The sequence below is a fragment of the Agelaius tricolor genome, unplaced genomic scaffold (genome assembly GCF_023055355.1).
Source record: "Agelaius tricolor isolate 1412-34295 unplaced genomic scaffold, bAgeTri1.0.p SCAF_28, whole genome shotgun sequence".
Lineage (NCBI taxonomy): Eukaryota > Metazoa > Chordata > Aves > Passeriformes > Icteridae > Agelaius > Agelaius tricolor.
The window spans coordinates 4,258,076-4,275,300 of NW_027269288.1; the positions used below are offsets into that span (position 1 = coordinate 4,258,076).

The window sequence follows — 17,225 nt, forward strand, 5'->3', positions numbered from 1 at the left end:
TCCCTCCCCAGGACCCCACGGCGTGCCGGCAGTGGAGGACGCTGGAGGCCGTGCGGCACGTGGGGGTGGCCATCGTCTCCAGCGCCACCACCACCCTGATTGCCACCGTCCCGCTCTTCTTCTGCATCATTGCCCCCTTTGCCAAGTTTGGGAAGATCGTGGCCCTCAACACGGGCGTGTCCATCCTGTACACGCTGACTGTGAGCACAGCCCTGCTGAGCACCATGGCGCCCGGCACCTTCACCCGCAGCAGCACCTCCTGCCTCAAGGCTCTGCTGGCCGTGCTCCTGGCTGGCCTGCTGGCTCTCTGCATCTGCCTTGCCCTGCTCAAGAGTGGATTTCAGATCCCCCTCCCCAATGGGACAGCCCTGTAAGACCCAACGGGACAACCCTCTACACACCAGGCCGAGAGAGCCGCGTTGCTCCTTTCGTTTTTTCTTTTCTTTTGAAAGAATATTTTTTGTAAGGAAAAAAAAGAGGAAAAAAAAAGTCCTTTTTTCATGAAGTTTTTCAATTGCAGATGCACTTTATTTTCTAATGAGTTTTGCTCTAAACTTGTATTTATTTTAGGTAGTGATGGATGGGTGATGGAAGGTGAGGGCTGCCCAGGGAATACCTCAGCCCGTGAATAGGAGAGGAGGTTTCCTTCTCTCAGTTTTCTTTCTGCTTTCTTTTTTTCTTTTCTTTTAATTTATTTTTATCAAACAGGGCTTTCTGGACCCACAAGGCTAAAATGGGAGAACTTGGGAAGGTCATCTGATCCTTTTAAAAACCCTTCCCTCTGTCCTTCCCCTCCCTTGTCCAGGGTCAGCATTGCAAGGATGACTCTTGAGTGATGTCCTGCTCTCACGCCAAGCCTGTGCCTCCTTATTTGAGCTTCCAAGAACAGCAGTGAGCTGTTGGACAGGCCTGGGAACAGCATTGTCTGGATCCCTTTACCAGGCCCTGTACCCATGCCAGACCAGCAGTGAACTTGCTGCACTTTTGAGTGTCACTTTGGGATCCAAACCAGAGCTGTTGGGTGGCACCACCTGCAGTGGCCCTGCTGTCATGGTTCAGAGAGGGTGTTGGGACACAAAGCATTCCCCTTCCTGCTGGGGGGACTTTGTACTGGGATCTCATGTGTCTGCCAGCAGCCATCAGGAAGCAGATGGTGCCCTCAGCAGCCTGCCCTCCTCTCCCTCATCTCAGCAGTGAGGTCAAGGCAGTTTCAATGCCCAGTCCCTCCATGTCACCTCACCAGTCACTGATCTGATCTTCCTGGTGGAGAGAAAAGAGAGGCCAGGGGTTCCTGCAGAGCTCTTTGGTCACAGCAGTCAGCTCTTGGCCTGAGGACAAGGTGGAGCCCATTCCTGGTGGTGTGCACAGCATCCTCTGTGGCAGCTCACAGACACCCTCCTCAGCGGAGACCCACAGGCACCAGAGCTGCAGCTGCTGTCTGCTCTGAGCAGATGGTTGATATTAAAGTAAAATGAAATCACAAACTGGTGCCATTAACAAGTACATTTTAAGCATCACTGGTTCTCTCGTAGTTTTAAAATTGAAATAGCTAAGTGTGCATTAATGCACAGCACATCTGATCCTTGGCAGAAGGGGAGGGTCAGGCCCACTGGGAGATGCATTAGCCATTATTTACAAGGGTGCCAACAGAATAATGTGGCCAGGAAGCAGCCTGACTCAATTTCTTTGCAGATTTCATGTCCTGGTGGCTTTGTATTCTCTGTCTGGATCAACTCCTCTTTTTAAGATGAAACTTCCAGGAAGTCCAACCCCATTGCCAGCCAGTTTGTGGGGCCCGCACTGCTGAGAGCCTGAGCTGCTTCTGCTTGGCTCAGTGCATCCCTGCTTTGATCCCTGCCAGTCTTACACCTTCACATTGTCATCCCTGTGAAACTGGATCAAATACTTGTTTCTAAAGTAGGTTCCCCAAAGTGTTCCCAAGGTTCCCCAAGCTGGAGAGAGGAGCTCTTATATTGTTTACAGGCAGACTGCAGAGTAATCCTGCTACAGGCAGTGAAGGTGGTGAGAATGTGAGTAGAGCAGAACGTGAGTGGCCTGGTTCCTCCTTGATATCCCACGGAGCTTCTGAGTTACCCCTTTCTGCAAAGTGTGAAGTGTTTTCTTGGCACCTACCTCTAATCTGCACCAGCTCCTTCATAATGAACCCTGTGCCCATGAATAAATGGTTCTGTATTGTATTTGCTGGGAATGCCCCAACAAAGGCAGGAATGATGAATCTGACTCCGTGTTCTCAGAAGGCTGATTTATTACTTTATGATGCTATATTATATTAAAGAATACTAAACTATACTAAAGAATACAGAAAGGATACAGACAGAAGGCTAAAAAGATAATAATGAAAACTTGTGACTCTTGGCCCCAATTGGCCAAAGAGTCAAAACAACTCACAGCAGAATCCAATGAAACAATCACCTGTGGGTAAACAATCTCCAAACACATTCCACATGTGAGCACAACACAGGAGAAGCAAATGAGACAAGAATTGTTTCCCTTTTCTCTGAGCCCTCTCAGCTTCCCAGGAGAAAGATCCTGGGTGAAGGGATTTTTTCAGAGAATGTGAATGCCACAGTTCTGGAAAGGATTTTTGACTATCCCCAAGCTGTGCTGCTCTGATGGCTGCTGTGCACAGTTTAGCCCCACCCTTGATCTGGAAGCCATGCTGTTCCCCATGTCTATGCTCCAGATTTTACTCCTGGTGGTGCCCTGAGCTCTCCTAAGTGGCAGTGACTGGAGAGGGCAAGAGTATTTATGATATCCACACATCCCCATGGAGCTGTGTGGCTGTGCAGGTGCTGCAGGGGATGGCAAGGTGTCCCCAGCACTGTGGCCAAGGATTCTCTGGCTTGTAGCTTGACTTGAACTTAGCAAACACTTCAAACCTCTTCTGGGTGATTGAAGCTGATGGGTATTTGCAGGTCAGCAGACAAGAGAGTAAGGTGCTGAGGGCACCCTTAGAGGAAGTTCCTCCTTCTATAAGTATGAAGAAACCTTTCAAGGCCTTTAAGAAAAAGCACAGATCTGCTTTGAATCCTGTGAAGTTGAAAGCCTGTGTAAGCCCCTGGTATCCTTTGTCTGTGCTCACTATGAAGAGGCTCCATAAATGTCCCACCTGCAATGTGATTCTGGCCATGCCATGCTGGGAACATCCATTCAGCCACTGTGGGGAAGCAAAGATTCATTTTAAAGTAGAGGGACACCTTGCGTGTTTCTTGGGTCTGATCTGGCAGTGTCTCTGATCTGCAGACAAAAATAACAGGAGTTCTTGGCAGCTGACAGGATCCATCCTGTTGTCTGAAGCAGGTGGGGAAAAGGACAAGCTCTGTTGTCTCTCCTTTTCTCCAGCCAGCCCAAGCTCCCTCTGTGCAGGAGGGCTGGTGGGCTCTAGCAGGAACAGGGCATCACCTTGGCTTTTGTTGCCCAAAATGATACTGAGAAAGCAGTGGCTAGAATAATTCAGAGGGAACAGGGGAGACCAAGATAAGCGCAAATTATTCACAAAGGCATGCTGGGGAGATTGTGCCCCTCCAGGAGGGAAACTGAGGCAAGGAGAGGAGGAGGAACTTACACCAGATGTAGCAGGATGGCAGAAGAGCCAGTAGAGGATCCCAGGTGATTTGTGGTGCAGGGACTCACTGAATGTTGTAACCTGAGGCCCTGATTAAACACAGCCATGACACTTAAGGTCTAAGTCGACATTTGCCCCATCACTGCTTCACCCTGCTCAGCTCTGTGCTCAGGGTGCTTTCTCCACCTGCAGTGGAGAGACAGAGACTTAAAACTGGAGCCCAGCCTTCTGCAAAACACTTCAAACATCCTGATCTCCCCAGGCATCCGTGGAGACAGCAAATGAGTGGCAGATGTAGACATGTCCATGTAGGCAGTGTCATCCTTGTGATTGCAGAATGCTCATAAATTATAGAAGTAAGAAAAGGGATGGCTTTATCTGAGCATTGTGGAGGTGTAGCTGACAGCCCTGCTGGGAATTGGTGCTCCAAGGCAGATGCTCACAGCAATAAAAAGCAAGGCTTCACCTATTTCAGGAGCAGATGTTCACCTTAAAAGATTCCTCCCACATCTTTGCCTATCATCTTCTCTCCCTCATGACTCTACTGTTTCACAGACCATCTCCTGAGCCCCATTGTCTTGCTAAACAAGGTTCAGCCTTCACCAGGGTAGGTGTTCATGCCTAAGGTGCTCACAGAGCCTGGACTGAAAGTGGCTGGAAAAGTCTTGAGAGTTTCCTTATGCAGGGAAAACCAGGGAGTTGAACAGCTTCACACAAAGCTTTCAGTTTTGATGTTTCTAAACAGAAAGATCAGTCTTACTTGGAAGAAAATGCTCTGATTCTCCATTTCAAAATGATCTTTGTGCAATTAAAAAACATCCAGGAATTTTCATGGCCAAGGAATGTGCCTATTAACTGCCCACTCCTTTATTTCTAGTAAATCCTGGTTTGAGGCTTAACCTCTGAGAAGTTGGGTTGGTGTTTCAGGAGGGGGTCATTCTGGAGCTGTGCCATCTCCTAGCAAACAGAGTGGGTCTTGTCCTGCCCAGAAGCTCTGTCCCTCCCAGGGCAGGGCAGCAGGACACTGCTCCTTGGTGCTGCAGCTCTGAGATTCATGCTCAGAGCTGCTGTCACTGCTCTTTGCCTTCAGTGGAGCTGCTGAGCGAGTCCAGGGCTCCCCATCACTGTGGACACTCAGAGAAAGAGCCCCTGCTGACAACAGCCCTGTCCACATCAGCTCAGGTCAGGAGGAACAGTGTGACCATGTTCACAGGGAAGAGATGAGGATCTGACTCCATGTTTCAGAAGGCTTGATTTATTATTTTATGATATATTTTACATTAAAACTTTACTAAAAGAATAGAAGAAAGGATTTCATCAGAAGGCTGGCTAGGAATAGAAAAGGAAAGAATGATAACAAAGGCTTGTGGCTCAGGCTCTCTGTCCGAGCCAGCTGACTGTGATTGGCCATTAATTAGAAACAACCACCTGAGACCAATCCCAGATGCACCTGTTGCATTCCACAGCAGCAGATAACCATTGGTTAACATTTTGTTCCTGAGGCCTCTCAGCTTCTCAGGAGGACAATTCCTAAGGGAAGGATTTTTCATAAAAGATGCCTGTGACAGAACAGAGTTGATGTGCTGTGCAGAGATCAGCAGCAGAGGAAGGAAAAGATCCACGATTCCTTGCTCTGTTTGTTTCTTTATCTTGTGATGCCTCTTGAGGTGCTGGGTTTGGGCAACTGGGGCATCACCTTTGGCTGCTGACCTCAGCCATTGCCAAGGCTGCACGTTCTGAAAGGAGTCAGTGGCTGGGCTGGACTGTGCTTCTCAGTTCCTGCTGGATCTGAAAATATGCCAAAGCAAAGGTGGCCTGAGAAATATCCCCGAGGAGAAGGACATGTTGGCACTTGGAGAGCTCCTGGGACCATTGATATTGTCTGGGGGCAAAGGTCTCCAGAGACCCTGGCTTTGCCTCCACTGAGCAAACTGGGATGCTGCAGTGTCCAGGTCTCTGAGCTTGTCCTGCACTGAATTTCTGTAGCAGAGCAGCCTGCCCTTCTGGAAGGTTGTAAAAGGCTTTTTGTTTAACCCCATGACACAAATACATCCTCCCATATTGTCCACCAGGGAAGCTGTGCAGACTGATTTGCAGCCAGGCAGGACAAATTCAGTGTCTTGGTTACTTCCAAAACCACTCCTCAGCCCTGACAGTGTGTAAGCCATAGTTTACAGATATTTCAGAGGCTTCTGCTAGCTACTCTGCCCTGGGTTAGTACCCAGGGTCCCAGAGCTGGACATCTTTCAATGCCTGTCTCCATCCTGAGGGCAGAGGGTTTTGGCTTTCTCTTCTCTGCTCCTCCTTTGGGCAGTTGCTGAAGGGAGCTGGGGGACAGTGACCATGGCTGGGGGCAGAGCAACAAGCAGATCTGGAGGAAAATAAAGGTTTGGAGGCAGAGGCAGAACAAATGGCAGAGAGGATGGTTCAAAGTACAAGGGGGGAGAGATGTGAGCACCCCATGGACAGTGGGAGGGAGGGCACTGCCATTCCACCACGTCGTGTGCAGACCTTAGAGTGTCAGTTCTCAGAGTGATGTAGCACAATTCCTGATGTATGCGTGTCACTTTTGTAAGTTGTCTCCTACCCTCACTATTTTCAGTGTTCCTTGATTTTTTGGAGACTGTTGTAAATAAAAAGATTTTGACATTCGCACGTTTGGATCCCTCACTCATCACCACGTTACTGCCCATGTACACAGGCTGGCAACCAGAGTGCACTGACAGGACCTGTGTTGTGCAAGGAATGCAGAGGGGATGAGGCCACAGAACCAGCTCCTAAAGTGCACGGGATTGTCTGCTCCTGCTGCTGAAGTTGGGCCTCTTGAAGCCAAATTATCACACCCAGGAGAGCTTGGGAAAGGCAGTGCAGGAGCCCACACAGGTCTGCAAGAGGACTGACTAGAACAAGAGCTTTAGCCATGGTTTGTGGAAGATTTTCACTCCTCCATTCCATGCTGTGCTTCTTCCAGTGTATGAAGATTGCCCTGAGCTGACTCCATTTCATTTATCAGCAAACCTAAAGTTTATTTGTAAAAGCAAATCTCTTTTTCCATTCATCAATCAGTGGAATCCTTCCCATTGTTTCTTTTATCTCACAGTGCTGGTTTTATCTACCAGCAGATCCACAGCTGGTGTGTAAAGACAAATCTGCTATTCCTCTCAATTTCCAGCACTACATATCAGAGCCATCAAAACTGGATCATTTTGTTATCTAAGGCCACCTATGAAGTTGTTTCTTGGGGTCGGAGGGGATTAAGTCACTCACTTGCACAGGTTTTACACTGAGTCATCGACTGTAAGAGATGATACACTGCAGGTTGTGCAGAAGCCAGAGGAATTGATGTTAATTTAGCACAATCCTTGTGATTTGTAGAGTCGGTGAACACAATGCTGGCTTAATTAAATGTGCACATCAATATCTGCTTCCAGGCCAGCTGTCCCGGCACAGGGCGGCCCCACACGGTTTCACCTCCTCCTCGTCCCCTGCAATGCCCAGTTTGGGCTTCACACCTTCCACTGCTTCACCTGGTGGGGCCTGTCCTCGCCTCTGTTCATGTCAGTGCTGCAAACACTCCATTTGGAGGAGACACAGCACGTTTGAACTGCTAATAAATGGTGTGTTACACCACACTAGAATCCCCCACTCACCAACAGGCCAAGCTCATTGCAGGTGATAGTGGTACCATTGTGTGCCCTGTATCACTGTGAGGGTGGTGGCAGTTCTCTTCCATGATGAACAAGGGCCTCTCATTTTTCCAGCAATCCCCCAAAGCCAGCAGTGTGCCTTTTTCAGGCTCCTTCACAGCAATGCAATTACCATTGCATGGAAACCACTGCTGCCCATGCTTTAACAGCATTGCAAATTATACTCATAAATTCAGAGTGCAGCTAATTGCTGTTTTATGGAGTAGATATTCTTTTGGGGGGAAAAAAGAATCTGTAAACACTCTGATGCCCTGCTGAGCAGAGGGCTGTTTATCTTGGGTGAGGAATGGCCTTCCAGAGCAATGTCAGATGGATCAGACTTTTCAAGGGCACTCACATTCCCCTGATGTGCTTCTGGGCAAGTGTGATCTGCAAAAGGGTTTGTTTTTTTTTTAATGTGGGATTTCACCTGCTGATAGAGTAATGTGCCTTGTGATTACAGTGTGATTGCTTTTTCTGGAGGCTCATCTGGCCTGGCTGAGATCAGGGCTCCCCTGTGCCACCCAGTGCCCTTGTGAAGGGGAAGGGTGCAGCTGCTTTGAAGGATTGCACTCAAAGTGGATGTGACTGGCAAGGGACAGAGGTACCCAGATCATTCTGCAGGGGTGCTGGGAAGGATGAAAGTTTGACAAGAAAGTCTCACAGATATCTGTGCTTGCCAGAAAGATTTTTAAATGTAGAGGCTGATGAAGGAATAGAGATGGAAGCAAGTTTTGGTAGAGAAGAAAAGAATTGCTGAGCCAGTCTCACTGGATAACCAAGGAGGCAAAGGGTGTGTGAGTTAGAAGGGGTTTGTATGGCTTAGAGCAAAGGATAAACCCACCTCAAACAAGAAGATGTTTTTACCAAGCAGAAAGAGAGCACAGGCAAACAAGTCAGCAAATGTGGCAAGTAGAAAAAAGGTCTCAGAATTTTACACTGCAAGAAAACTGAAAAAACAACTTCTAGCTTAAACTGTAATGTACTAACTTTTAGTGATTGGAGAACAGTAACATAGTAGTTATGATGGGCTATAGATAATAGTTAAGGTATAGATTGGTTCTACTGTATTAAGATGCTCAGCAAAGAAAAGTCTAGAATGCAATGTAACCAAAAGAAAAGTCTAGAATGCATTTGTAACCTAAACCAAAGGGTCTCCAGGCCTGCCTGCAGCTGGAGCTGACAGCTGTGGGCACAGCTCTGTCACCCACAACCCTGGGCTGCTGTAACCTCTTGGACACAATAAACTGCATTTTGGATACAATAAACTGCATTTTGGAGAGCCCCTGGAGTCCCACATCCCTCATTCAGGCTCTTACACAGGGGAACTGAGATGCTGGGCAGGCTCTGCTTTGTTTACCAAGCTACTGCTGGGTGGCATTTGTCACCATTAGGAGGTGCCATGAGAAGGTTTCTGCTCTTCATCTCTCATGAGCCTGTCCTGAAGATTGATGGAGAGCCAGAAATGAGCTGCTCTGGAGACCTGGCCCAGAGCCCTGATCTTCAGTGGCCTCATCCTGCACATGAGCAAATCAGTGGTGAAGCAGCTCCCCCTTTTGCTTGGGAGTTGTTTCCCTGCTGGGATGACCCAAGTCAGGTTTCAGCTCCTCACATGCAGACCCTAACACCTGTGGGTCAGCCAAAACTGCCAGTTCTTGTGGGGACAGTCCCACTGTCAGACACTGCTCTGCCACAGGGCAACACAAAATGAACGACACTCACACACCGAGATGTCCAAGGCAAAGAAAAGCACATTCATTTCTGGACCTTGATATTTATAGAATTCCAAAAGTGACCATGGATTGGAGGATGGAATTGCCACCTTTCCAGCCACGCTGGTCAAACCAACAGTCCATCAGTTCTCTGGTTCTCTCCTCCTCCAGAAAGGAATGCAAAACAATCATTGTTTACATGAAAAGTGTGTGAGGAACTCCATTGCAAAAATGGAAACATCAGAAGGCTTAGAAGAACTTTAGAAGAGCAGGGTGACACTGCTCCCCTGTCCTGCCAGTGCCAGCTCTGCATGCAAATTTAGTCTTTTAAAAGGCCAATTGCTGAGCCCTTCTCTCTATTCCTAATTGGATCTTCTATACTCAACTGTCTTCATCTGTGGAAGTGTGAGTTTTCAGCCCTTTTTCCTAATGATAGTTTACTGTACTTAATTTTGGTTTCAGTGTGTACTGACTTGGCAGGATATACAATTTGCCAGGAGGCAGAGAGTGGGAGGCTTTATAAATAAAAACCCTGCATCTGTTCCATCTCCCTTCACACCCAGGGGCTGATCTTTGTTGCACCAGGCCAAACCTGGAAAGCTTTTCACTAAAATTTGGGGTAGCAACAGCAAGGTGTGGGTGTAGCAGGGATGAGTGCATGTAAATTGCCAAGGCTGTAGATCTTGGGGCTCTAAGGAGCCAATTTATGTGTATTTCAATAAATAGGCTTTACAGCAAACACAGTTTCTGCTGAATTGCAGAGTGTAAACCTGCAATATAATAGGTGGAAAGGTTGTTTGTGGTACATCTAGATACATACACTGTTTGGACTGGGCTTTGCTTTGCTCCAGGAGGCTGCAAGGAGACTTTGGGAGATGATGTGCTAATGCAGAGTTCAGCAAATAACAGCTTTTTAAAGGTCCCTATTTGGTAAGGTAAGAGATATCTCTAAAAACAACACTTTCACTGGTGCTTAAGAGGATGCCCTTACACTGCACTGGGGCACTGCAATTCCAAGTAATAACTGTGCTTTGAGCTTTGCAAATGCTCTTTACAATCAAAATGCTTTTGTCCCTTCCTTGTAGTGCTGAAGTGAAGCATGTGAGGACAGGGAAGTTTTCCCTCCCAGTGCACGCAGGCAGCACTGGGAGCTGTGCTGAAAATGCAATCCCTTGCCCAAATCCAGCCCCAGAAAAGGACTTGGATGCTGTGAGGAGCTTTGGTGTACCTGCCAAGGCTGGCATATGCCTGGTGCTGCAGTGAGTGCTGCTGTACAGCTGCTCTAAGATCTGATACCACTGCCAAGAGGGAATCAGAATTTAAGGGCATAATCTGCTTTATCAGGCTCTGTCACCAGGGGGTTCCTATTGTAGCACCACTCGTTTGAAGGGGAGAAGTGAGCACAAGCATTTGAAATGCAGGGCTTGAGCCAGGCTTTCATGTAAACAATGTCTCTTTTCCCTTCAGAGTGGGGAGGATTGTTTGGAGTGCCCACTCAGCTGGCAGCCCTGGAAGAGCTTGTGAAAAATGCGAATTTTACGATTGGATTTTTGCGAATATTAAAATGAATATTATATGTGCTAGGTTAGAAAGTTATGCTGTGTTAATTTTCTTAAGTAGTGTGTTAAATATAGCTTAAGGTTATAACAAAATGTTAAAATAGAAATGATGCTGTGTAAGATACTTTTTTTAAAGGAAGGTCTTGCAGTGAGACAGCAGCCACAGGACACCTGAATGTTTCAGAGAAAGAGAATTTATTGCTCCATTATCGAGTCCTTCCTGCCTCACTCACTCATGAAGGCACTGTCAGGATTCAGAGGAAGAAGCTGACACTGCCCAGACAGAATCCTGTGTTTGGATGGAATTTATGCATCAGGTGTGAGGTGTATGAATATGCAACAGGCTGTTGTTCTAAGGGTTAATCCTCTGTTAACGTGGGTCCTTTTTCGGGCTTCTTTTGCCCAGAAAGAGGCACCTGGCCTGTCCCTAACTCTTTGTTTTTACTGTCTCATATTGTCCCAATCCAAATTGTCCAAATTTTGATTACTCTAATTATATATTTTTTTTTTAATAATCATTTTATTACTATGAAACTTTTAAAATTTTAAAGCCAAGTGGTTGGCGTTTTTCACCAGCTGCTGGTGGGGAGGTCTCCCCAGGAGGGGCAGCGCTGGAGCCTGATCCAGCTCCAGGAGAAGCAGGAGCAAAGCGGGGTGAGAGCAGCAGTGGAGCACTCAGAGCTTCCTGAGCGTGGGCCCTGCTCTGCTGCTGCAGCACCCGGGGCCTGATTCCCTCTGGGAGGAGCTGCCCTGGAGCTGCTCAGTCCTGCTGTGAGCCCAGGGCTGCTCTGTCACAGAGGGAAGGAGGCAAAGGCTTCACCTGGGGCCCTGCTGTGGCTGCCGGGCTGGAGCATGTGTTAGGGTGGGAATTGTGGTGCTGGCTCTTGGCAGCCAGAATGACCTGAAGGAGAGAAGGTTTTGTGTTTGCTGGGTGCCCCTGTGGCAGGGAGGAATGATGCATCTGGCTCCATGCTCTCAGAAGGCTCATTCATTACTTTATGATGCTATATTATATTGAAGAATACTATACTATACAAAAGAATGCAGAAAGGATACTTACAGAATGCTAAAAAGATAATAATGAAAACTTGTGACTCTTTCCAGAGTCCCCACACAGCTTGGCCCTGATTGGCCAATGAGACAAAACAACTCCCACCATTAATGCATTAATTATTGTGCATTATCATGCACAGTATAAAAATACCAGCGTGCCAACAGCAGTGGTAGAGCTCTGGATCTGAACTGGGAGAGCTGATCTGCAGTTCCTGGCAGGTCCAGAGGCTCTGGGCTGTGCTGCTATGTGGGAAAACATCTTTTGAGGCTCCTCAGCCATTCTGAGTCCTTGCTGATCCAAGGTGAAGGGAAATGGAGAGCAGCACTTCTCCCCAGTGCCTCTCCATGCATGGGACTCTGTGACTTTCAGTGGGAAAGGTTTGGAGCTTGAGATGTGTAGCAGGAATTAAATTCAATTTATGAGGGCATAGATTTAAATGAATGGGTAATTTATAAAATCAACTTCTTCAGGCTACTTAGCTTTTTGATGTCTCACCAGTATTTAATTGTCTTAACTTGGTCTTAATAGAATTATTAGCTGTAGGTCTTGATTTATGTCTCTGCTCCTAATCTATTGGCCTGTGGCAACACTTCTCCTTAGCTTTGATTTGTAGGGGGGGAAATTATTAGAGCAGAAAGTTTGTATTAGTAAAGGGAACTGTTCTTAACCAAATTGTCTGTGTTTTGTGATGTAGGTTAAGCAAAACTATGGCAGTACTTACCACACTGGATGCACTGACGTTGTCTTGATGAGTTTATTATTCTCCTTTCCCCTCTTGGGATGACCTCTGTCCCTCAGTGTTGCATATCTGAGAACAAAGACCTTTTTCAAGCATACCAGCAAAATGAAGTTTTGAGCCAAAGTTGATGACAGGAAGGTGAGGTGAGACAGAAAGATAAATATTTGAAGTTTCAGACTTTGGGTTTTTCTGAAATGTTTAAGTATGTTTTAAAACAAAGTCTTTATTTTTGTTCTGTTTGATTCAAAACAGGATTTTCTGGACTTGAACCAAGAGGAAATTTCACTTTTCACCTCTTTCTTGGTCAATTGGCTGAATTGGCTGAGTCAATTCCTGAGTGAGGCAGGAAGAAGTTCATTTTCTTCTGATAAGGAAGCAATAAATTCATTTTCTCTGAAAGATTCAGGCTTCCTGTGGCTGCTATCTCAGTGGGAGCACCTCATTCCTCTCTTTTAATAAAAGTATCTTACATAGCATAGTTTCTATTTCAACATTCTGTTATAACCTAAAACTATATTTAACACACCACTTAAGAAAATTAACACAGCATAACTTTCTAACATAGCACATATAATATTCATTTTAATATTTGCGAAAAGCCAATCATAAAATAGGCATTTTTCACAAGAAAACAAAGAAATGAACTCTCTGAATCAAGTCGTTCCCCAGGCTGCAAGGTTTTGGCTGAGAAAGGAGAGACTGGCCCTGTATCCTTGGGGGAATCCTGGGGTTTTTAGGGAAGAGAGTGGCCAGCAGCAGGTTGGGGAAGGAATCTTGGCTCACCAATGAATTTTGCTCAGAATAACAGCTGGGGTCAGTGACAGCTCAAAAGACCAAGCTCAGAACTGCCAGTCAAGAAGCAGCAGCTGACATTACCATGGAAGCCCTGATAACATAATCCTCTAATAATTCCAACATAATACCAGCAGCTGAGGGAAGGGGGGAGCTTGGAAACCTGGATTTGCATTTGGAGTGCATGGAGAAGAGAGAGGACAGTGTGTGCCAGGGGGCTGGGGCACAGGAAACGTGAAGGTCTCTGAGCACAGGAGGTGGCTTTGCTAGGAAGGATGCACACCTCAATGGTTTTTTAATTTCTGCTGGGTTTAACTTTTCCCCCACTCCAGAGGCAGCAGTGGGATTTGTGCTCCTGCCCGTGCCCTGAACTCACGCTGCAGGTGCCTGCTGGGAGAGCAGGAATCCCCTTGGAAGCTGGGGATTCCACACTTGAAGACCTTGGGATGAGGGGGCTGTGTCCTCAGGCATTGCAGCTTTTCAGGAGTGGGGATTTGTTGGGATCTTCAGCTGCTCACAGTGATCCCAAGAAAAGTTCCAAAGTCTCTTTTCCCAGCCTGGCGCTTGAAGAAGGAGTCAGGGCTCTTCATTTCTCGGTCTCAGGGTTGTTTATTGTGTCTTATCTGTAAAAAAATTTTCTCCTGCCCTGCTGAGGTCCATCCAGCCCAGGCACTCTGCCTGCCCCTGGGGTGGTGTCATGTCTTTATACTAAAAACTACATATTTACAATATTTACAATTACTGTCCAATACCTATCACCCATGTTAGACACTGAGCTTCTGCTCTAAACCAATCTGTCAGTGCCACCATCACAGCAGAAGATGGAGGCCAAGAAGAAGAAGAAGGAGAAAGGCTGGACACACCCAGTTCCCTCCATCTTGCCCCCTGAACCCCCATACCAAAAACCCCAAAATCTACTTTTCCACCCTGTGATAACTTCACTATCATTGTACTTAATTTGTCATGGCTTGCTGATCTTCCTCTAAGGTTGGTGATTTGCTCCATGGGTCATAATCAAACCCACAGGTGTTTTGGGCTCTGTGCCAGGGTCTCTGAGCCCCCTGGCAGGGTCTGGGCTGCTCAGGACAGCCAGAGGGATGTTCTGGGTCCTGACAGGGAGTTTGTGCAGAGCCCTGAAAATAAAGCAAAAAGTGTAGCTTGCCTCTTACTGGATGTGCTGTTCCTCTGCCCCCACTTAAGAAAATATTGCCCTCCAAATTCAATCCTGTAGCCCATTATTCATGAGGTCATTACTCTTTAATTTAATCACCAAATGTCAGCTGAATCCCATTTATTCTGCCAGCTCGCTAGAGATTTACCTATTTATTTTACATTTCAAATGAATTGCTCATTATTTTGTCATTCTGGGATTTTATTCTGTAATTTATTTTGTGAGCCCTGACAAGTTGAAAATGAACCCTGGCTCTCCCTTGTCTTGCATATTAATTGTCAGGTCCATGGCTCAACTGTTTGCCTACAGGACCAAGGGACCTGACCCTATATCCAGGGAGGGAGGGGAGCCAGGCTTTGTAAGCCCACAGCTGCTGGTGGTGATTTAACTGTGACAAAAAGGGAAATACTTTTTCTCTTTCCTCCCTACCACACTTCTTGGGTCAAAGGCCAAGTTATCCTGTGCAACTTGCCCCTGAAATACATCAGAGCAAATCACAGGTGTGTGCTGCCCCTGGGAGATTTGTTTGGCTGGGGCAGGCAGATGGTGCCAGGACATAATGCTGAGACTAGCTGAGACTTCAGAAAGAATTTTTGTTGTTGTTTTAGTGAAGGAAGTTACTCTGCTGATTTAACTGAGGGGTCTGAGGGCTGTGGGTCAGAATAATTTGTGCATTCACTGAGGGGGCTGGCAGTGTGAGATCTGACAGAGGAGCCCCTGCGTGGGACAAGCTGCAGGACAGTAAAACACCTCTCATCCATCTCCTCTGCACTGTGATGAGTTTGGGATTGGAATGTAGGGTTCTTTTGAGAGAAACTTCTGAATCTTCGAGTTTATTTAAAATAACTTGTTCCTGAGGACTATTTTCAGCGTGCTGTGGCAGTGAGAAGAAAGCATCTTCCAAGACACTATGGGAACTGGACAATATCCTGAGCTGGCACTGCTTGGCTGTGAAACACTCTGCTCTGACATGGCCAGGATTGTGAAGGAGGGTGATGCATGCTTGTACCCCAGTTGTGCTGCTGACCTAGTAACTAGGAAGTGGGGGGTTTGTTTAGTGGGGGATGTTTTTTGTTGTTAAAAGATGGAATTGGTCCAGTTTGGGCTGTACAAAGCAGCTTTTTAAAGCTGGTCCTTCTGTGTGAGTTGAAAAAGTATTGAAATTAAAAGAAGCCTTAATAAGGAGATCTTGGAGACTTTATCCTAATTGTATGGATGCTTTCTGCATTAAAGCATTACCATAATGAAAATGTGTCAAAGGCTTTGCTGGAAAAGCCATTAAAACAGATTAGTGCATCTATCTGCACTATAAAAAGGCCCTTTTAGCAGGCCTGACCATAACTCCAGCTGTCACAAAATGAGAGACCCCTGAAATGCCCTGTGAGCAGCCATTAAAACTGGACAAGACTCAGCCCCATGATCTTGCTTTGATTTCAGTGCAAAAAGTGCTTTGACCTTTGGGCTGTCATTGCTGGGGAACATCTGCCTAGAGGAATTAATGAACCTTCATTAGATCAGGATAATTGTCACCTCCTTCCCAGGCAGCTGGGGGAGGAGGGTGAGGGCAGCACTGTGGGATTGCTGCCTCATGGGGCTTTCCCTTGGGCCCCTGACCTGTCCCCACCTCCCTGAATACAAATGTGAGCTGGGCAGACAAAGGATGGTGTGACCCAGAGCCTGAGAGGGGAGAGCTCCAGCAGAGCTGGGGAGAAGGAGCTTGCAGAGATCCACAGTTAGTCAGGAACATGGGATGAGAAACTTTGGAGCAATAACAATCAGAACATGACCTTTCCACTGGAACAACTTTGATGTCCATCCCTATCCTCACCTCTAACAAATTTGTGTTTTGTAAAAATAAAATCCTTACTTGTGACGGTGTTCACAGGGGTTCTTGGATCAGGGAAGAGATGAGGATCTGACTCCATGTTTCAGAAGGCTTGATTTATTATTTTATGATATATGTTACATTAAAACTATACTAAAAGAATAGGAGAAAAGGTTTCATTAGAAGGCTGGCTAAGAATAGAATAGGAAAGAATGATAAAGGTTTGTGGCTCAAACTCTCTGTCCAAGCCAGCTGGGCTGTGATTGGCCATTAATTAGAAACAACCACATGAGCCCAATCCCAGATGCACCTGTTGCATTCCACAGCAGCAGATAACCATTGGTTACATTTTGTTCTTGAGGCCTCTCAGCTTCTCAGGAGGAAAAATCCTAAGGAAAGGATTTTTCATAAAAGTTGTCTGTGACACTCACCTCTGAGGCTTTGGCTTAGGTGAAGTTACATTTTCACAGGAAAAATATGAATGAAGAGGAATATCTTGCCTGGTTGGCTGTGGTTTCTCCCTCATCCCAAATGAAGTAGTGGAGATTTAAGGATGCACAGATTTAAGGATGCACAGATGCACAGGGCTGAAGGAGTTGGGGAGTATCTGAGGGACTAGAGGCAGGATATGTATGTGTATATATATATGTGTGTATATATATATATATATATGTATGTGTATATATATGTGTGTATGTATATATATATGTATATATATGTGTATATATATATGTATGTGTATATATATATGTGTGTATGTGTATATATATGTGTGTGTATATATATGTATATATATGTATGTGTATATATATGTGTGTATGTGTATATATATATATATATATATATATATATATTAGCATCAATGCATTTGAGTTTCTGTCCTAGTAACAATGCAGACACCAGTCCCCAGATCATTGTTTTGATCCTTTTGAGCTGGGAATGTAAAATGAGTGCTCTTCCATATTCAGGAGATGCATCTGAAGAAGGAAAAAAGGGGAGAGAAAGTGCCAGATCCTTTAACTTTGAGAAATTTATTTTAAGGAGGCAGGGGGAAGGAAATTACCAAGGTTAAAAATACAAGAAAGAGAGGGGAGGAAAATC

General features: G+C 46.1%; 1 protein-coding gene across 2 annotated transcripts in view; it reads left to right on the forward strand.

The window, feature by feature from the left end:
- The window catches only part of DISP3 (dispatched RND transporter family member 3), a 48,855-nt gene extending 42,617 nt beyond the window's left edge, over nt 1-6,238 (forward strand). For both annotated transcript variants that reach the window (XM_071448788.1, XM_071448787.1), the window contains exon 21: nt 12-6,238. In XM_071448788.1, the coding sequence (XP_071304889.1) occupies nt 12-374 (363 nt within the window). In that variant the 3' untranslated portion in view covers nt 375-6,238. The remainder of the gene's footprint in view (nt 1-11) is intronic.
- The last annotated feature ends 10,987 nt before the right edge of the window (nt 6,239-17,225 follow it).